Source organism: Schistocerca nitens, chromosome 10, assembly GCF_023898315.1.
Source record: "Schistocerca nitens isolate TAMUIC-IGC-003100 chromosome 10, iqSchNite1.1, whole genome shotgun sequence".
In the NCBI taxonomy this organism is placed as follows: Eukaryota; Metazoa; Arthropoda; class Insecta; order Orthoptera; family Acrididae; genus Schistocerca; species Schistocerca nitens.
Genome location: NC_064623.1, coordinates 45934550 through 45957214, shown reverse-complemented (window position 1 = coordinate 45957214; position 22665 = coordinate 45934550). Strand labels below are relative to the sequence as shown.

The 22665-nt window shown below is 43.1% G+C and overlaps 1 protein-coding gene across 2 annotated transcripts in view; it reads right to left on the bottom strand.

Annotated features, from left to right (window-relative positions):
* The window catches only part of LOC126210431 (uncharacterized), a 64897-nt gene that overhangs the window by 5794 nt on the left and 36438 nt on the right, over positions 1-22665 (bottom strand). Inside the window, exons 1-3 of one of the 2 annotated variants that reach the window (XM_049939664.1) lie at positions 21477-21523; positions 16574-16659; positions 10791-10947 (exon numbers count right to left, since the gene is read on the bottom strand). In XM_049939664.1, the coding sequence (XP_049795621.1) occupies positions 10791-10947; positions 16574-16659; positions 21477-21504 (271 nt within the window). In that variant the 5' untranslated portion in view covers positions 21505-21523. Of the gene's footprint in view, positions 1-10790; positions 10948-16573; positions 16660-21476; positions 21524-22665 lie in introns of those variants that run through there. The other variant, XM_049939665.1, reaches the window with a different exon arrangement.

Genomic DNA, 22665 nt, shown 5'->3' with positions numbered 1-22665 from the left:
AGTCCCATTACCAGAGCCATTTGAACCATTTTGAACTTACCGTAATACGCAGGACGTGGGTTGGGTAAATATTCAGTTTGTAACTTCCCATCGCATTAAAATACTTTACTGTCGTATTTGATGCAATATTTATTGTTGGTTGTCTCTCTAATGTTAGCAGTATTGATTCCGATTGTGCGTGAACAGCCCGCATCTCGTGGTCGTGCGGTAGCGTTCTCGCTTCCCACGCCCGGGTTCCCGGGTTCGATTCCCGGCAGGGTCAGGGATTTTCTCTGCCTCGTGATGGCTGGGTGTTGTGTGCTGTCCTTAGGTTAGTTAGGTTTAAGTAGTTCTAAGTTCTAGGGGACTTATGACCACAGCAGTTGAGTCCTATAGTGCTCAGAGCCATTTGAACCATTTTTTTGTGCGTGAACACGAAAACACACACACACACACACACACACACACACACACACACACACACACACAAGACACACACACACGCAGACGCACGCACGCACAAAGAGCCATTGATTCCAGTGAGGGTGACAACTACTGTGTGTTGAACAACACATGCGCCAGTCAGTTCCTCAGTTGGCGTCGAGTGGATGATATTTTTCAATTACCTTGCATTGCAAGAATTGTAAGGAGGAGACTGAAAGTAAATGGACTTTTATGCTAAAGAGCTGCGACAAAGCAAAGCTTGGCCGATTATCAGATAATTGTCCACATGGGTTTTGTGGACGAGTATACTTTTAGTAACCAACCCACCAACGATCATTACGTAAGATTTCTCGCAGGCGTAGGGGCATTGATTTCATTAAGTTGTCGACAGTGTAGTGTGATGGTTTACTTCCCACCATACGTTTTCTATATTCGTCCAAAGGTCGCTTGCATTTGTAGGTCCACATGGCAATGACCTTGTTACTTTTGCCCACATATTCTCTATCTGGCTGATCTTCGGTGATCGTGGAACAAACTGGAACAGTTTTATCCTCTCTTGGCCCTGAAACCAATCTCTCACTGCTCTGCTATGATGGATGGGGCTTTGCTCCTGTAAATAAACTGTTATCTCGTTAGTTCATATATTTATATTTAAATAACGTGTTTGTAATAAGCACATTGGATTATTATTTTCCACAGTGTTTAAGAATACAGTCCCTGTCATAGATAAGTGATCTAGATTCAACAGGCCGGTTAAGAATGTGGTTTACCTAGCCTATTATATGATGAGAGTCGTAGTCGGATATCCACATTAAGACTGACTGGCTGAATCCGATTAAAACGATCAGGTATCGAAATGGAATTACAGAAGTCGTAGAATTTGAACGACTGTATTGCAACAATGCTGCGCACATAAATTCTTATGATGGAGTAACAGGTAGCAACTGTCTAAGATAAAATGAGAAATATGTCTAATAGCAGCAATGTAATGTAATTATAGCCCATAGTTATGTGATGGACATACTGAATCGAACAATACACATCTATTTCAGTGGTTCGAAGATACATCATATCGAATTTGCTAATAACATAATGACAATAGCTCAGTGAGCTCGGCTGAAAATATTTGGTTGCAAAGGCTTCAACACCCTATGGCCCTGTCCGGTCCTGGAATCACCCAGGCCAAACCAATGAGACACAAGCAAACATGAACTATGCAAGCAAAGTCAACTTTACGCCTGGTGGTACACAACCCGCCTGTCGACAGGCGGCAGTTGGATTTTCGGATTCTGGGGAGTCCAGGTTATCATGGCAGAGAATATCGAAGATCTCTGGTAAATTTCCCTACAAGCAGAAAACATGCAATTGAAAGCTAAACATCGATAGATTGATCCAAACACGAAAACTAAATAATCTCACATAAGAAATCGACCGACAAAAAATTCTAATCCTTGCTCTTCAAGAACCACGAATAACACACAATGAAACCTTGCATAACGAAAACCATTGAATCTTCAAGAGCAAAATACAACAAGAGGTAGCGTAAGGCGTACCTATCTTCGGCATTGCATTTCTCGAACACAGATCTATCATCAACTCTGTCAAAGAAGTCACACCTATCAACAATCAAATGGTTCAAACAGCTCTGAGCACTATGGGACTTAACAGTGGAGGTCATCAGTCCCCTAGACTTAGAACTATTTAAACCTAACTAACCTAAGGACATCACACACATCCATGCCCGAGCAGGATTCGAACCTGCGACCGTAGCAGTCGCGCGGTTCCGGACTGAAACGCCTAGAACCGCTCGGCCATCAGACTTACGACTATGCTCATTCAGAGCCCCAGTAACAAATATACACTCATCAATGCACATGCCCCCACCAACACCGAAAATAAGAAAAACACCGAAAATGTCGAAAAATTCTGGAACACACTCGAAAATACTATGAGCAAAATTCACCAAGATGACGTGAAAATACTAATGGGAGACTTCAACTCTCTATTTGGGACACAAAAAACCTGTAGAAAAATCATTGGTACAAATTCAACACACCGAAACGCTTAGACCAATGGCACACGTCTGACTGACATTTGCCAACAATTCAACCTCAAAAGGAAGTCTCCCCACTTTAGGAAAAAACCAGTTCCCAGGTAACATGCTTGGCTACAAGGTGCAAGCTGCTTTCGTTCGGCTTTCGAGATTCGCTGAAATCCAGAGCCGGCCGTCGTGACCGAGCGGTTCTAGGCGCTACAGTCAGAAACCGCGCGACCGCTACATCGCAGTTTCGAGTCCTGCCTCGGCCATGGATGTGTGTGATGTCCTTATGTTAGTTAGGTTTTAACCAGTGTACTTTTAAGAATATTTTCGTCTAGAAATGAATTGCCTTGACGGTTGATCAATCAAGAGCGGGAAAGGTACAATTTTACGAATATATGACGAGAAGGACAAGTGCTTGAGAGAGGACTTCCCTATCAATACAAGTGCCTGTGACACGACTTTACTATCAATCTCCTGGATAGTTTTGTTTCTCAAATCAACAGAGCGCGTTATCATGCAGAAGCACAGGTGATGTTGTTGTGTTGCTCGATTTTCTTACACTGCGACCGAAAGGTGTCTCAGTTGTTGGCAACAAATTCCAGCTGTGTTGCACACACCCCTTGGGGCAGAATTCGTAGCCCAAAACACACTTTTGGAGCTATCACATGTAAAACATTATGTTTACACTACTCTTTGACCGAGTTTACGTGTTTTAGCTGGGCTCAGCCTTTCATTTCTTGTGAGGAAGTTAACGATACAGGTATCATAACACGTCACCAAAAACAGCACTGCATACGAATGCTCAATGAGCAACCTGATGACGTTCAATAATAGTCACTCCATGATTTTTGTTGTTTCGAATTAGAGCATGCAATACTCCTACGTCAGACTTCTGAACTATGCCTGTTGAATGAAAATGTCGCATGATGGTGAAACGGTAATCTATCACATATATCAGTAGTCGACACTTCGTTAATGTGGAAAATCATTCATGCCAGAACGATCTTTGTTGAAACAAGAATATCTTTATTCTGGCGTATTTTTCCCAAAAGCACTCGCTCCACATACAGTTGCATAACTGCAAAATGATAACTAGAACTTTAAATTCGAAAATGACAGTTAATACATACACTGACAGCGTCACGCCGCGTTCACGTGGGCGGCGCCGGATTTCAGGCGGCGGGTGGCGTCTGGCCGGTGGCCGGTAGCTGCTGCAGCGCGAGGAAACGCAAGAGCGTAAGCTGTTATGATCGCGACGCAGCCACGAACTGTCCTGCGGAATTGTTTCTGGAATACTTGTTATTGCTGGTGGGTAGAATGTCAAGCCTATTATGTTTGATGTTCAATCAGACTCATAACTTTAGACGAGGTCCGAAATGTAGTAAAAAAAAAAATACAGGTGGACACGAACAGGCGACTATAAGTTTAGAAAGTACGACGATTATACTAGGCCACGGGTTCACACAACCCGAGTGCACCTCGGAAGCAGTCAACACTTCCTCCTAACACTTCCGCATCTTACAGTGTTGCCTGATTGTGCAGATGACCGGATTTAGAGTTGTCAGGGGCGGCCAGTTTTATTGGCCACCTTAAGTGAACGACTCGGACTTCGTGGCGGCCGGCCGGCGGTCAGTTTTTATGTCTAAGACTGTACATGTATGACATTGGAACAACCGAAATAAAATGTTCAAACGTTCTGTATTTTAATTTAAAAAACTTACCTGTTATCAACTGTTCGTCTAAAATTGTGAGCCACATGTTTGTGACTATTACAGCGCCATCTATCACAAAGCCAAAAAAGTGGTCCAACTAAAACATTCATATTTCCTTACGTACTACACGAATATATAATAAAAAATGGGGGTTCCTATTTAAAAAAAAAACAGTTGATACCTGTTTGACCTATGGCAGCGCCATCTAGCTGGCCAACCACAGCGGCATCTGGTTTCCCCCTTCAAGCTAGACAAGTGTCGTCTTTGTAGTTTTATCGTTTGACGCTTATTTCGTGAGATATTTGGCCCGGTCACGATCAATGGACCACCCTGTATATTTAATCAATTAAAATAAACTGAAAGATGGTGCTTTTGAATAGGATACTGCTTTCCAAGTTGTACTTAATAAGTACCATTGAGCTTCTATTGACAGGTGAGCCAGCGTTATTATACACATAGTCCAGTTACTATGCGCGGTATGTATGGAAGTTTCCCCACGGAACTCTTTGTTAAACTCTGTTTTTGCAGGTGTTTGCAAATCGAGAATTAAAAATTCTTTTCATTTGTAGAAGCTATGACCAACAAGACATGATTATAATTTATTTTTAAATCTCTGGTGTTTCGTAATTTTGTACTACATCTACGGCCAGATTAATTTCTATGCCTGTTCACTTTGTAACTTGCGGGGAATCACTAACCAAATATACAGAGTCTTGTACCTCCTCTGTTATTTCATTTTTATAGAAATTTTTGGTATTAAAAGATCTTTCACATTTAGAGCGAATGGATTTCTTTCAGTTTCCGGGATATTCATACCGCATTTTTTGAACACTTTTGAAAGTATGTACAGGGTGTTTCAAAAATGACCGGTATATTTGAAACGGCAATAAAAACTAAACGAGCAGCGATAGAAATACACCGTTTGTTGCAATATGCTTGGGACAACAGTACATTTTCAGGCGGACAAACTTTCGAAATTACAGTAGTTACAATTTTCAACAACAGATGGCGCTGCAAGTGATGTGAAAGATATAGAAGACAAAGCAGTCTGTGGGTGCGCCATTCTGTACGTCGCCTTTCTGCTGTAAGCGTGTGCTGTTCACAACGTGCAAGTGTGCTGTAGACAACATGGTTTATTCCTTAGAACAGAGGATTTTTCTGGTGTTGGAATTCCACCGCCTAGAACACAGTGTTGTTGCAACAAGACGAACTTTTCAACGGAGGTTTAATGTAACCAAAGGACTGAAAAGTGATACAATAAAGGATCTGTTTGAAAAATTTCAACGGACTGGGAACGTGACGGATGAACGTGCTGGAAAGGTAGGGCGACCGCGTACGGCAACCACAGAGGGCAACGCGCAGCTAGTGCAGCAGGTGATCCAACAGCGGCCTCGGGTTTCCGTTCGCCGTGTTGCAGCTGCGGTCTAAATGACGCCAACGTCCACGTATCGTCTCATGCGCCAGAGTTTACACCTCTATCCATACAAAATTCAAACGCGGCAACTCCTCAGCGCCGCTACCATTGCTGCACGAGAGACATTCGCTAACGATATAGTGCACAGGATTGATGACGGCGATATGCACGTGGGCAGCATTTGGTTTACTGACGAAGCTTATTTTTACCTGGACGGCTTCGTCAATAAACAGAACTGGCGCATATGGGGAACCGAAAAGCCCCATGTTGCAGTCCCATCGTCCCTGCATCCTCAAAAAGTACTGGTCTGGGCCGCCATTTCTTCCAAAGGAATCATTGGCCCATTTTTCAGATCCGAAACGATTACTGCATCACGCTATCTGGACATTCTTCGTGAATTTGTGGCGGTACAAACTGCCTTAGACGACACTGCGAACACCTCGTGGTTTATGCAAGATGGAGCCCGGCCACATCGCACGGCCGACGTCTTTAAGTTCCTGAATGAATATTTCGATGATCGTGTGATTGCTTTGGGCTATCCGAAACATACAGGAGACGGCATGGATTGGCCTCCCTATTCGCCAGACATGAACCCCTGTGACTTCTTTCTGTGGGGACACTTGAAAGACCAGGTGTACCGCCAGAATCCAGAAACAATTGAACAGCTGAAGCAGAACATCTCATCTGCATGTGAAGCCATTCCGCCAGACACGTTGTCAAAGGTTTCGGGTAATTTCATTCAGAGACTACTCCATATTGTTGCTACGCATGGTGGATATGTGGAAAATATAGTACTATAGAGTTTCCCAGACCGCAGCGCCATCTGTTGTTGAAAATTGTAACTACTGTAATTTCGAAAGTTTGTCTGCCTGAAAATGTACTGTTGTCCCAAGCACATTGCAACAAACGGTGTATTTCTATCGCTGCTCGTTTAGTTTTTATTGCCGTTTCAAATATACCGGTCATTTTTGAAACACCCTGTATATGGATCTTCGTAAATCACCTTCGCTTATAGCCATTACACTGAGGTGGAAAAAGGTATGAGATACTTCCTAGTATCGTATCGGTCTTTCTTTTGCACTGCCTGGAACAGCATCTTGCCGTGGCATGGACACCTGTTGTATGTCCCCTGCGGAAACATTGATCCATGCTGCTTCCATAGCAGTCCACAAATTCGAAGGTGTTGCCTGTCCTGGATTTTGTGCACGAAATGAACTACCCATCATGTCTCATAAATGTTCGATGGGAGCTGGGTGGCCAAACCATTCATTCGAATTGCCCTAAATGTACCTCAAAACCAATCGCGAACAATTGTGACCAGGTGGCATGGCGCATTGTCATGGGAACATGAAGTCGTTTAATGGTTGCAAATGGTTTACAAGTAGCCGAACATAAACATTTCCAATCAATAATCGGTTCAGTGTGGCCAGAGGACCCAGTTTATTCCAAGCAAACACAGCCAACACAATTCCAGAGCCACCACCACCTTGCACAGTACCTTGTTGATAGCTTGGGTCCTAGGCTTCGCCACACTCGAACTCTACCATCAGCTCTTACCAACTGAAATCGGGCTCTGCTAACCAGGCCACGGTTTTCCAGTCGTCTAGGGTCCAATCGATATGGTCACGAGCCCCGAAGAGGAACTGCAGGCGACATAATGCTAGCCGGCCCCTTGTGGCCGAGAGGGTCTAGGAGTTTCAGTCCGGAACCCCACTGCTGCTACGATCGCATGTTAGAATCCTGCCTCGGACATGGATGTGTGTGATGTCCTTATTTTAGTTAGGTTTAAGTATTTCTAAGTCTAGGGGAGTGATGACCTCAGATGTTAAGTCCCATAGTGCTTAGAGCCATTTGAACTTAATACTGTTGGCAAAGGCACTTACGTTGGTCGGCAGCTACCATAGCCCACTAATGCCAGATTTCTCAGTACGGTGCTAATGGATATGTTTAGTCGGGTGACTGAAATGAGCAGTGAGTGGTGCAGAGCCAACCTTTTATCAATAAACAAATTGAAAACTGAAGAAATTTACTTCACCCTGAAACCAGTTGAACAGAATACAAAAAATGTCAAGTTACTAGGTTTACATATAGAGCAAAAACTTACATGGAACTGACACACAAATTATCTATGTGGCAAACTTGCTCGAACTCTCTTTCTATTACACAAGCTGAGACACGTTATCGGTAAAAATCTGCTAATCTCCACATACTTCGCTTTTTTCCGTTCACAACTGCAATATGGGGTACTTCTTTGGGGTAACTCAGTGGGTTCAAGTACCATCTTCAAGTGGCAGAAGAAAGCAGTCAGGTGCATTTTAGGACTAGCACCAAGACAAAGTTGCAAAAATCATTTTAAAGAAATAAAGATAATGACAGTACCTAGTATATACATTTATAATTGTTTAATAAATGCTAAAGAGAATGTAAAGAACTTTAAGATCTAAAGTGCATGTTCATAATACTCGAAATAATAGTAACATAGACGTACCATACACAAGGCTGACATTAACACAAAAGAGCCATAAACACCTTAGCTTGAAATTTTATAACAAACTCCCAAAAGCTGTGAGCGAACTACCGATGAATAACTTTAAGCAGACAATAGAAGTGTGGCTCAAATGTACGCCATATCACTCACTTGATGAGTTTCTAAACAGTGACACAAAAGAGATATGCTGCATGAAACAAAAAACTGCCATATGAATTATATCTATATGTTTGTGACAGTAATGTACCAGCAAAGACTTTTTATATGGATACATAAGATGTACCATAAATATATCTTGATACTATTGTATATTTAACTGTTATGATGTATTATTATTATTATTACTATTGTGAATGAATAATTGTTGTATTATCAATATTACTTTAGCATGCGTATCTGCTTGCCCTGCACAGGTACAGTTATGTAGAATAATAATTATTGTAATTTTAAAAAAATGCATTGAACGCACTGACGATGACAATTGTATGGAAAACATACTGAAAGGCAAATAAAGATTCTATTCTATTCTATTCTATACAAAATCTGAAACTTTTCGATGGATCTAAGTATCACTGTGTCAAAAATGAAGTAATGGTGTTTGATTGTACACAGAGCTAACACACTGTGCCAGAGTACTTGCGATAAAGGAAAGGGCAGAAGTGTGCGAAATTTGTGAAAAATTAATATAGACAGAGAGTCATGAAGAAATACTAATGTGAGGAATAGGATTAAAAAAAGAACCACTACCAGAGGATAAACCGAATGCAAGCTTTCTGTGAGGTGTTGTTGTTGTTGTGGTCTTCAGTCCTGAGACTGGTTTGATGCAGCTCTCCATGCTACTCTATCCTGTGCAAGCTTCTTCATCTCCCAGTACCTACTGCAACCTACATCCATCTGAATCTGCTTAGTGTCTTGATCTCTTGGTCTCCCTCTACGATTTTTACCCTCCACGCTGCCCTCCAATGCTAAATTTGTGATCCCTTGATGCCTCAAAACATGTTCTACCAACCGATCCCTTCTTCTAGTCAAGTTGTGCCACAAACTCCTCTTCTCCCCAATCCTATTCAATACCTCCTCATTAGTTACGTGATCTACCCACCTTATCTTCAGCATTCTTCTGTAGCACCACATTTCGAAATCTTCTATTCTCTTCTTGTCCAAACTGGTTATCGTCCATGTTTCACTTCCATACATGGCTACACTCCATACAAATACTTTCAGAAACGACTTCCTGACACTTAAATCTATACTCGATGTTAACAAATTTCTCTTCTTCAGAAACGATTTCCTTGCCATTGCCAGTCTACATTTTATATCCCCTCTACTTCGACCATCATCAGTTATTTTACTCCCTAAATAGCAAAACTCCTTTACTACTTTGTCTCATTTCCTAATCTAATCCCCTCAGCATCACCCGATTTAATTTGACTACATTCCATTATCCTCGTTTTGCTTTTGTTGATGTTCATCTTATATCCTCCTTTCAAGACACTGTCCATTCCGTTCAACTGCTCTTCCAAGTCCTTTGCTGTCTCTGACAGAATTACAATGTCATCGGCGAACCTCAAAGTTTTTACTTCTTCTCCATGAATTTTAATACCTACTCCGAATTTTTCTTTTGTTTCCTTTACTGCTTGCTCAATATACAGATTGAATAACATCGGGGAGAGGCTACAACCCTGTCTCACTCCTTTCCCAACCACTGCTTCCCTTTCATGCCCCTCGACTCTTATAACTGCCATCTGGTTTCTGTACAAATTGTAAATAGCCTTTCGCTCCCTGTATTTTACCCCTGCCACCTTCAGAATTTGAAAGAGAGTATTCCAGTTAACGTTGTCAAAAGCTTTCTCTAAGTCTACAAATGCTAGAAACGTAGGTTTGCCTTTTCTTAATCTTTCTTCTAAGATAAGTCGTAAGGTTAGTATTGCCTCACGTGTTACAACATTTCTACGGAATCCAAACTGATCTTCCCCGAGGTCCGCTTCTACCTGTTTTTCCATTCGTCTGTAAAGAATTCGGGTTAGTATTTTGCAGCTGTGACTTATTAAACTGATAGTTCGGTAGTTTTCACATCTGTCAACACCTGCTTTCTTTGGTATTGGAATTATTATATTCTTCTTGAAGTCTGTGAGTATTTCGCCGGTCTCATATATCTTGCTCACCAGATGGTAGAGTTTTGTCATGACTGGCTCTCCCAAGGCCATCAGTAGTTCTAATGGAATGTTGTCTACTCCCGGGGCCTTGTTTCGACTCAGGTCTTTCAGTGCTCTGTCAAACTCTTCACGCAGTATCTTATCTCCCATTTCATCTTCATCTACATCCTCTTCCATTTCCATAATACTGTCCTCAAGTACATCGCCCTTGTATAAACCCTCTATATACTCCTTCCACCTTTCTGCCTTCCCTTCTTTGCTTAGAACTGGGTTGCCATCTGAGCTCTTGATATTCATACAAGTGGTTCTCTTCTCTCCAAAGGTCTCTTTTTCCTGTAGGCAGTGTCTATCTTAGGTAGCTGTTTAATAATACTGAATGACAGATCAATGTGCAACATAAGACTCTTCAAACTATTGTAACTAGCAAATAGTTTCATGAGCATTATGATAACAGCCTATCGGCGTGTTTCTAGTACCATGTGTGACAACGAAAACTATAAAACTGTAATTGAGAGTAAAGCGGCTTTTGCATCGGAATGCATAATAATTGTGTACTTACGAAAGTAGAGGACGACCCAAACAACTGTAATAATGCCGGCGATAGTTGATTCGATAACCGCAAAAGCTTTAATACATGAGACAATGCCCATTGCAGTCACTGCTATGAGTAGCAGGGTTTGTACAACCACCCATGGAAGAAGTATGCCAGCCTTTTCCTGAAATGCAACAGAGAAAGCTGACATTACTGGTACACATTTGCTTCTTTACTTTCACACATGATATGTTGGGAGCATTATGTATTCGTCCTCCTGAAAACAAACACTAGTAATGTTCTCTGGTATATAAGAAGCATTTCAACAAAACTAATAAATTATAATTCTTACCAAAATTAGGTAACGGTAGAGTGATCAGTAAAAACAATAATATAGAGAAATATGGCCTTTGTTTTTCATTTTCTGGCGCTAGGAACTTGCTTATCCTATGTAAGAAATAGTAGTAAATAGTAATAGTGATGCTGTAACTGTTGGTTGGTAATATTTACTGACAAAATGCAACCTAACGCTAGATTGCGTACTTACGGCTATCCTGTGGGACGTTTTTTAGTACGACTTAAAAAGAGAGAGAGATTATTAATTGATCACCGATGCTTCGGTACTCGATTTTCAGGAGACGTACGGATTGATTATGCGAAAGGGTTTTCTTAATTGATATTTTGACCGGATTGCCTTCACGCAATCAGAATCTTCGATGAAAATACCTAAGGGACCATTTGAATATAAAAATGGAAATGAAAGCAAATTAGTGGAATTTCGTAAGAGAAGGATTAACAGATCGGAAGTTGAACACATTAGTTGTACTCCCAAATACAATCGAGACACCGCGATAAAGAGCGAACCTGTAACAAAGCTCATATAAAATTTGAACACCATTTTTGGTTAGTGAAAGAAAAGAATAAGAAGAAAATTACTGCATACTAAAATATTAATATATTTTGAGAAAGTGGCTTTAAAGGTCTACACATTGACAAATACACAATAAATGCATGATTTACATCTGATATTTCTTTTGTACATGGCGCAGTCCAATAATCTCTGCTTTGTCAGTCCGTTCCTTCTTAAAATTAAATGTCCTTGCGTGTGCGTAAGTACATTGTATCCTCACCCGAGTTACCGAAATATTTGTTCGTCGTTTCACATAGTTTTACACAAAATAAAAATACAACTTGTAGCAATGCTATGTAGTACGTCTTAACATGTCAGCGACCAGAAGTACAAGGGATAATGAAGTCTCTAGAATATTTCTTAACAAAAGATAGATTGTTCTTTCTTCTGTTTCGCAGCTTCTTGCTATCAAGTGCTGCGGCAATGATTTTAAATATCTGCGCCCAGCGGGTCATAGTGTCTATTTAGAGTATTTAACGCTGGACGCGCGTCTTGATATAGGTGCACATTTAAAAAAAATATTTCGTCTCTTTACTCTATCGCTGTGGTGCTTAGCATCTTTACGAACTACAGCTCGTTGGCTGTCCTTTTCTTTTATGACGAATATCTCATATGCAAAGTATCTGAAATCCAATAATATTACAGTTTCAAAGTGTAGTATAACCTTGCGTGTATTTGAGTGAACTGTTCGTTGCAGGATATGATCCCTGCGTAAGACAAACGAGGGGTATGTGTAGGGCTGTATAAACAGTACTCGCGTTCGAACGGACTACGAGATTTCCCGACACGCCTCAGTGTCCGATACGGCATTGAGCTTGCTCGAACAATTATGTGTTGACCCGCGTGGCGCGAGAGAGAGGGAAACGCAAGGAACTTCGAACAAGACACAACAATAAGTTGTGGCTCCGCTTAAAATCGACAGTTTGATGGAACACTGGAGGAAACAGCGTTAAATCCTACCACTGCACAAACTCCTATCGTGTTTGAACAAATTTGCAATGAGTTCCGATATAGTACTGATACGTAGGGAAATATAAATATTTAAGTTAAGATAACAGAAAAAGAATAATTTGTTGTCCTTAAAAAAAAAGGAAACTTGACTGAACCATTTTTTTGTTTATGAGAAACGGTAATGATTTACGAACTACACTCCTGGAAATGGAAAAAAGAACACATTGACACCGGTGTGTCAGACCCACCATACTTGCTCCGGACACTGCGAGAGGGCTGTACAAGCAATGATCACACGCACGGCACAGTGGACACACCAGGAACCGCGGTGTTGGCCGTCGAATGGCGCTAGCTGCGCAGCATTTGTGCACCGCCGCCGTCAGTGTCAGCCAGTTTGCCGTGGCATACGGAGCTCCATCGCAGTCTTTAACACTGGTAGCATGCCGCGACAGCGTGGACGTGAACCGTATGTGCTGTTGACGGACTTTGAGCGAGGGCGTATAGTGGGCATGCGGGAGGCCGGGTGGACGTACCGCCGAATTGCTCAACACGTGGGGCGTGAGGTCTCCACAGTACATCGATGTTGTCGCCAGTGGTCGGCGGAAGGTGCACGTGCCCGTCGACCTGGGACCGGACCGCAGCGACGCACGGATGCACGCCAAGACCGTAGGATCCTACGCAGTGCCGTAGGGGACCGCACCGCCACTTCCCAGCAAATTAGGGACACTGTTGCTCCTGGGGTATCGGCGAGGACCATTCGCAACCGTCTCCATGAAGCTGGGCTACGGTCCCGCACACCGTTAGGCCGTCTTCCGCTCACGCCCCAACATCGTGCAGCCCGCCTCCAGTGGTGTCGCGACAGGCGTGAATGGAGGGACGAATGGAGACGTGTCTTCAGCGATGAGAGTCGCTTCTGCCTTGGTGCCAATGATGGTCGTATGCGTGTTTGGCGCCGTGCAGGTGAGCGCCACAATCAGGACCGCATACGACTGAGGCACACAGGCCCAACACCCGGCTTCATGGTGTGGGGAGCGATCTCCTACACTGGCCGTACACCACTGGTGATCGTCGAGGGGACACTGAATAGTGCACGGTACATCCAAACCGTCATCGAACCCATCGTTCTACCATTCCTAGACCGGCAGGGGAACTTGCTGTTCCAACAGGACAATGCACGTCCGCATGTATCCCGTGCCACCCAACGTGCTCTAGAAGGTGTAAGTCAACTACCCTGGCCAGCAAGATCTCCGGATCTGTCCCCCATTGAGCATGTTTGGGACTGGATGAAGCGTCGTCTCACGCGGTCTGCACGTCCAGCACGAACGCTGGTCCAACTGAGGCCCCAGGTGGAAATGACATGGCAAGCCGTTCCACAGGACTACATCCAGCATCTCTACGATCGTCTCCATGGGAGAATAGCAGCCTGCATTGCTGCGAAAGGTGGATATACACTGTACTAGTGCCGACATTGTGCATGCTCTGTTGCCTGTGTCTATGTGCCTGTGGTTCTGTCAGTGTGATCATGTGACGTATCTGACCCCAGGAATGTGTCAATAAAGTTTCCCCTTCCTGGGACAATGAATTCACGGTGTTCTTATTTCAATTTCCAGGAGTGTAGTACTGATACGTAGGGAAATATAAATATTTAAGTTAAGATAACAGAAAAAGAATAATTTGTTGTCCTTAAAAAAAAGGAAACTTGACTGAACCATTTTTTTGTTTATGAGAAACGGTAATAATTTACGAACTATGTTGCAAGTGAGCAATTCAGTCCCTGTTGATATGGTAGAGTAACAAAGAAAAACGTTACCAGATTTTAATCAGTTTCAAAACAAGACGGCAACATTCAGATGGAACAGTCAAGACCAGTTATTAAGAATTAAATGGTGAGCAACGAAACAGATCGTAGTAAAGTGAGGAAATTTTATCGCGAGAATGACTTAACAGCGGCAATACCCACCTTGGAACTAGTACTATCAGACGTCGCTAGATCGCGTGACTAAGTAAAAACTTGAGAGTTGGAGATAATCATGATTTAGATCTCTTATTTACTTATTAGTTGCCTTTGTTGCACATGTCGTGCAACCTAGAAGACATTCCAGACCGTGTTCCACAATTATTTTTAATATTAAAATCAATAGGGTATTGGAAACGCTAACACGTGCCTTTGCGATGTAGAAACAAAAGTCACTAGATGGCAGGCCGATCAAAAATTCGAACAGAACCCGAGAGTTACGGAAATGTGACGTAAACTGTGCGAGCAGTTCGAGTCGTGTTCGAATACAGTCTGCGTAAATTATTTAGCGGACTTTATCAAACGCAGCGTGAAGAGTTTTTACTAACTGCGGGAGCACGCTAGACGCTCTGTGGCTGTAGAGCTTCTCCTTGGAGAGCGAATATCGTAAGAAGGCAATGCAACGACAGTATTTCCACTACCGTTTGGAAACTCAGTTGGTGGGGACGCATGTAGGGATACGAATGTATATGGGGATTTGTATCAATTTCCTTAAATACTTACATTATTGTTAGCCATCTTCACAATTTGTAATAATTTGAAGTCATTCCTACGATACAAATGGCGTCCCATCAATTTCTTAGGAATGTGATACTTTCAAGAGATTACAATTTCTGAATTCAGAGGTATGTTACATTGTTATTTATCCAAAAGTGTCTGATCTCAGTTTCTATGTACTGAGTACTGCCGTAGGATTTTCGGACATTGATTTCTGTATGTTTTCCAACGAATCTGCTATCACCGTCATTTCATCGGGAGAATTATTAACCGTGTGATTTCTGTGAAAATGTACCAATCTGGCAAGGACATCCATGAGTCAATTGAGTATTATAATTGCACTCGTACAGGCCTCGAGGATTCTATGTGTGAAAGTAAACCAAAATTAAGTTTTCGGGGTACCGAATGTTGGAGGAGGAGGAGATTAACATGTAACGTCCCGTCGACAACAAGGGCATTAGAGACGGATCACAAGCTCGTGAGAGGGAAGGATGGACAAGGAAAACGGCCGAGCGCATTCGAAGGAACCATCCTGGTATTTGCCTTAAACGATTCAGGGAAATCACGGAAAACCTAAATCAGAATGACCGGACCCTGGTTTGAACCGTCGTCCCCCTGAACGCAAGTCTGGTATGCTAACCACTGCGCTATCCCGCTCGGTAACCGAATGTTAATTAGCAGTATTGTGAAAAAGGAAGTTGCTACTCACCGTATAGCGGAAACGCTGAGTCGCAGATAGGCACAACAAAAATACTCTCACAAATATAGCTTTCGGCCAGTAAGGCCTTCGTCAAAACTAGACGACAAACTCACACATACTCACCTCACACACTCATGACTGTAGTCTCCGGGAACTACAGTCATGGGTATGTGAGTTGCGTTTGCGTAAGTGCGTATGTGTGTGTTTGTCGTCTAATTTTGACGAAGGTCTTACTGACCGAAAGCTGTATTTGTGAGAGTATTTTTGTTGTGCCTATCTGCGACTCAGCGTTTCCGCTATACCGTGAGTAGCAACTGCCCTTTTCACGATATTGTTACATTCCATCTTAGATTTTCCATCGAATGTTATTTAGAAGAGTTACAGCCGCTCAACTACATCTTCGGATACAGCGCAGCGACGCCTAGCAATTCCTTGGAATTTTGGAGCTCTTCAAAAAATATTCTGAACTCACAATAACACTGAACAATTAGCTGGGCTTAAGCCAAATAAAACGGTGTCGAGCCACTCATAAACAACTGATAATACAAACAATTAAATAAAAAGATAACTTTCTGAATTTTAAATAAGACCTACAATTGTCTGACAGAATTATAATATTTATTAGTTTTTCAACCATTTAATACTCCAAAACAGCAAGAATGGAACAGAAAGTGTCAAAAAGAAGTGTTGTTCAGTTTCTGATAAGCATAGTGTATTTCTATAGTAAGACAATTTACCTGAATTGCTCCGTAGATGAGAAGTAGGCCACAGATAAACTGGATAACAGAGAAGAAGACGCCTAAAATCAACTCTGCCTTAGTAACTGAAGCAGAAATGGAAATAAATATCAGTTGTATTTCTCATAACTAAAATGTTAACACAAAAGGAAATGAATAAACCACAATGAAAATAAATATATTCAGCGTACACTCATTCTACTAAAACAGTGAAGATTCTCGGTGTATAGTGTATACTAACCAGCCGGGTTGGTAATTCAATTGAATACATTACGTAAGCTGGCGTAAACACCTGGGCTCATTACGGTTTCTGCATGTAACTTACTCGTGCTTGCCGCGTTAGTTCCATGATTATAAATTATTTCTCCATTGTGACAGTTATTATTTATAATTAACCTGTAGAATTGTTCTTATGTCTGGCAGGAGAAAGGAAATGGGTGGATAGGCAGGAAGCGTGGAGAGGAAAGGTAACAAGGATTATTTTGGAAAGTTTCCGAACATAGCGCAAGGAATGGTGGAAATGAAGGATAAATTTGAGAAAGCAGGTAAAGGTCACGGAGAAAAAAAAATAGCTTTGCTGTTGAAATCATAATTCTGTCAAAGACTTGGAGGATTAATTGAGTGGAATAGCTAGTGTCTTGAAACAGATTACAATATAGACATCAACAGAAATAAAACAGGGTAAGGGAATGTAGTAATCGAATAAAATGAGGTGAGTCTCATAGGTTAGATTGGGAAATGAAATGCAGGTTTTTCTGACAGCACAAATACTGGTGATGGCAGAAACGAAGAGGACGTAAAATGGAGAAGCGACAATCAGAAAATATGTTCTCGAAAAATGGATTTGTAAGGAGCTTTGAAAAAATTTCTAGTCGAAAGCCGCGCAGTCCAGAATCAGTATGGCAATCACGCAAAATCGCGGTGAGCGCTGAGGCAATCAATCGTTCCACTAATGCACCACGTTGAAGATACCCGTTTGGTAAAACTCAGTGTCCTTTTGCGGCAAGAAGTTTTTGACTGTCTGCTGCACATCCCAGTCGAACAGAGTCTCCGACTCTTCATGGCTTTTCATAAGCGGCTGAGAGCGTAATAATCACATGTGGTGAGATCAAGGCTACAGGGCGGGTGTTCGAGCATCCCCCGCTTGTCATGGATATGGCTCGCCAATCAGGTCGACAGGCGTCTTGTGTAGAACAGCGACCACCACGCAACATGGCACACCATTCCGCAATGGCGGTTTCAGACTGACCTACTGCCCCATACACATTCTTCATTCTTCGTTGAATGTCTACCGGCGTTCGTCCTTTGACAGCCAAGAAAAGATTAATGGTACGTTGGTCCTTTTTGGACGCATTTGGTAATAATGCCACCATAGTTCACGTTTCCGCATTTACTGCAGGCACTTCCGAAAGATACGAATGCCATACTGGTCCCTTGCCTGCATGTCGGTGCTTATATATCCGCATCGGAGTCGTAAAGGAAACTTCAGTTGTCCCTTATATACGAAGATCGTTCAATAAGTAACGCAACACATTTTTTACCCTGAAAGCACGTCGGTTTTATTCACGATTCCAATTCGCCAAATTATTCCCCATTTCTTTGGCTACAGTACCCTATTTTTCAACATAGTCTTCAATGTCATGCCCTTACGTCTCGTCTTAGTGGGAGGGGGGGGGGGGTATGCCCGCATGGTACCACTCTACTATCCGACGTCGGCGACAACGTCTTGCTGCATCAATAAACTCCCCATAATCCACTAACTACTTCCCGCGGAATGCATCCTCGATTCGGCCAAAAACATGGAGATCGGAAGGGGCGCCGGCCGCTGTGGCCGAGAAGTTCTAGGCGCTTCAGTCCGGACCCACGCGGCTGCTACGGTCGCAGGTTCGAATCCTGCCTCGGGCATGGATTTGTGTGATGTCCTTAGGTTCGTTAGGTTTAAGTAGTTCTAAGTCAAGGGGACTGATGACCTCAGATGTTAAGTGCCATAGTGCTTAGAGCCATTTGAACCAATTTTTTCGGGAGGTGCGAGATCCGGGCTGTAGAGTGAATGAGGAAGAACAGTCGAATGAAGTTTTGGGCGCGTAGACTTGTGTGGGGCTGTGCGTTATCTTGGGGGGGGGGGGGGAGGATCTACATGTTTGTGGCGACGAATGCCCTGTTGTGGTTTCTACGATTTCCTGAGGATAGCACACAGTACATTTCAGAGATGATGTTGTACCGTGATGGAAGGCATCAAACAGAATAACCCCATCAGAGGGCCAGAAGACCGACGCCATTACTTTACCAGCTGAGAGTACGGCTTTGAACATTTTCTTTGGAGGAAAGGTGGTGTGGCACCATTCCATGGACTGCATTTTCGTTTCCGGTTCGGAGTGATGAATCCATGTTTCATCGCCTGTGACGATATTCGAGAAAAAAATTGTCACGATCGGCGTGGTAAAGCGCGAGTACTTACACACAGATGGTCCTCCGTTGCTCATTATGATCTTCTTTGAATACTCCAACTGGTGGACGAGTGTGTCGGCACTACCAACAGAGACGTCCTGTTGTGCAGCGAGGTTTTTGATTGTGACCTGTCTATCAACACGAATGAGAGTGTCCGCACGCTGCAACATTCCAGGAGTCACAGCTGTGTACAGCCAGGCGGCAAGCAGGAGACCGGACAGATTTGCACGACCTCATTGCCACGATGACAGACTCTCTCCCAACGACTCACCGTGCTTTTGTTTATTGTCATGTCTCCGCTGACATTCTGCAAGCGCTGAATAACTGCGAAGCTCTGGTTTTCTGTCGAATGACGCCTAATGACAGCTCTCTGATTGGAAAGCACTTCCGTTACAGACGCTTCTTCGAATACTGTGTATAGCACTGCCACCTATCGAAATTTCGTGAAACTGCAGGGGCTGAGGCAGGAATATTCCACGATGTCCCACAACAAATTCTGCATGTTTTCAACCGAAACTGGCTGAGAAAAAAAGGTGTTGCCTTACTTATTCAACGCTCCTCGTAGTAACATCGAATAAAAAAAATGTGTTAGGAAGACTCTCTTGGAAGTCTTTGTCTATACTGTATGAAACTGAAATGTTATGATCTAGATTAGATGAGCAGAAGTAATGAAGAAGTATTGAGTGTAATCAGAGTGAAAGCGAGGTTTGTGGCGCCACCTGACTAGCAGAATACACAGGTTGATAAGACACATCGTGAGACTATATATATATATATATATATATATATATATATATATATATATATATATATATAGACAGTAACTGTTCTCGAAAGAACAGATTACTGTTGTTGACCGTGCAGCTTTTCCCTGGAATAAATGATGACTAACTGAAACCCTGAGCTGCCGACAGGTGTTGTTGATGTACCTCGATGTGAACAGCTGAAAATGTGTGCCCCGACCGGGACTCGAACCCGGGATCTCCTGCTTACATGGCAGACGCTCTATCCATCTGAGCCACCGTGGACACAGATGAATATCGCGACTGCAGGGACTTATCCCGTGCATGCTTCCCGCGAGACTCACATGCCCAACTGTCCACAATTCTACATATGTAATGTACCTTATAGACATTTGCCCATTCAGGTATATCAACAACACCTGTCGGCAGCTCAGGGTTTCAGTTAGTCATCATTTATTCCAGGGAAAAGCTGCACGGTCAACAACAGTAATCTGTTCTTTCGAGAACAGTTACTGTCTTCATATATATATAGTTGAAGGCTACCCAGCCATTGACCTTCGTCTGTGCGAATGCGCACAGGTTGCCCAAACTCTTACGGGAATCGCCAAAGCGTGCGCGAGTAATGAGTGAATGGGCAAATGTCTATAAGGTACGTTACATATGTAGAATTGTGGACAGTTGGGAATGTGAGTCTCGCGGGAAACGTGCAAGGGATAAGTCCCTGCAGTCGCGCTATTTATCTGTGTTCTCTGTGGCTCAGATGGATAGAGCGTCTGTCATGTAAGCAGGAGACCCCGGGTTCGAGTCCCGGTCGGGGCACACATTTTCAGCTGTTCACATCGAGGTATATCAACAACGCCTGTCGGCAGCTTAGGGTTTCAGTTAGTCATCACATCCTGAGACGTCAGGAAGTAGTTAATGTGGAAATGGAGGCCAGTGGTGGGGTAAAAACAGAAGAGGGAGACCAAGGCTTGACTATAGAAAGTAAGTTCAAATTCATGTAGTTGGAGTAGCTATAGGGGAACAGCCATGCACGAGATAGAATGGCATGGAGAACTGCATCACACCAATCTTTGGGCTATAGAACATGTTTTATCTTAGATAATGCAATATAATTAATTGTCGTGTAGTTCATTTTTTATGTTTCTTTACTAAATTAGGGGACAGACTGAACTCCGTTCTCAACATATTCCTTCGTTCATGTCTTTCAACTCTAATTGATGTCTGGCTTCTGTGCGAGTTGTTGTCCCTGTATTTCATCACAGATAACTTCAGAAGTCCAAAGAATGGCTTCACATTATGTAGACAAATTAATTACACCAATGTACTTACGTATACGGATGAAAAGTAGCACACTGAATGTCATAATGGTTTTTTATTGTTACTCTCGGAAAAATTTAATCTCATTCATTTAATTGGACTGTATGGAATACAGCATTCCATTAAAATGTGGAATGGAACAGGGTCTGTAGCCATGCCTTTCGTGTATAAATATATTATAAATCGTTTTTAGCAGTTTTGATGTGGAAAACTTATCGTGCAGTTCATCAGACCTGGGATTAGGTGCGATGCACTAATGAAAAAAGTAATGTGAGAAGTGTCTGAAACTGAAATTGTGTTCACGGAATATACACTGCTACTTGTGTTCATGCATGAAGCAAGAATGTCCACAGACATTAAATTGCCCAAAATGGAAATCCTGGGTTGCTCACCTCGAGTTTGGGATAGTGCTTCATCCATTGTGCTGCTCAATCTGCTGTCCTCGAAGTCTTTGTGTACGTGCCTATTAAATTTGTCGATGGCTGCACTTAGATCATCATCGGTGTACTGATAGGTGTTCAGAATGTTCGCTGACGTTCCTATGTCCACAAGGCTCGAAACCTGCAATGAAACACGCGATAGATTTGCGATCAATTGGTTGCAGGTTATGGTTGATAGACTGTAATGATACACTACTGTTTGGAAGAAGTGGAACGCCAAGATCGAGAGTTGTGGTCACAATGAAATTTATTCTACGTATTAAGGACGGGGCACTACAGAAATGATTATGGACCGCAGACCAGTACATGCACTGTGACTGTGGAAATTCAGTATGGAGAGCTGTAATCACAGCCACTAGACGTCGTGGCGTGGAATCAGAGGATACCTGAGTGAGTTGCTGGGAAATACTGTGCCACGTGGTGTGTAAGTATGTCGAAAAGCATCAACTGCGGCTGCAGGAAGACCTGAACGAACAGCTACTGACCGACCACATCCCAGACATGCTCGATGGGCGGTATGTCAGGCGAATGGGCAGGCCAGGGAAGCTGTGGTCATCCATCGAAGAAGGTTTGCACATTGATCGGCACATGTGGCCTGGTGTTGTCCTGCTGAAGTATGGCCTTTGGAACGATCTGCAGGAAGGGCATCACCTCGGCCTGTACAACTCCCTCATGTGGCGGTATCTGTTCAGATTGCCCCCAATGGCTCCCCAAACCACCACACTTGGCGTTTGCCCACTATGGCGCTCAACAATACAGTCTAATTGGGTTCACCCTGGCGGCGCCAAATGCTTAAGCGGCCATCACTGTAGGATGAGCTGGAGCGGGGACTCGTCTGGAAACATTAACTTGTTTCCACTCAGCAGGCCAGTGTAGGCGTTCGCGTGGCCAGTACAGTCTGCGGCGTTGATGGGTTCTGCTCAGTGGATGCCGATGCAGCGGTATCCGTGCCACTAAGTCGAGCCTGCAGCAGATAGCTTTGAACCGTCTACGCAGACATGTCCACACCCTTTGTAGAGCTCCATCGTCGCGCCAACACTGTGGACGAAGCTGTTCTGACTGTTACAACCAACCAAGCTGTTGTCACTTTGTATACTTCAGTAACCTGTCGGCACTGCGTATGGCCCGCTTCTCTCCAGTG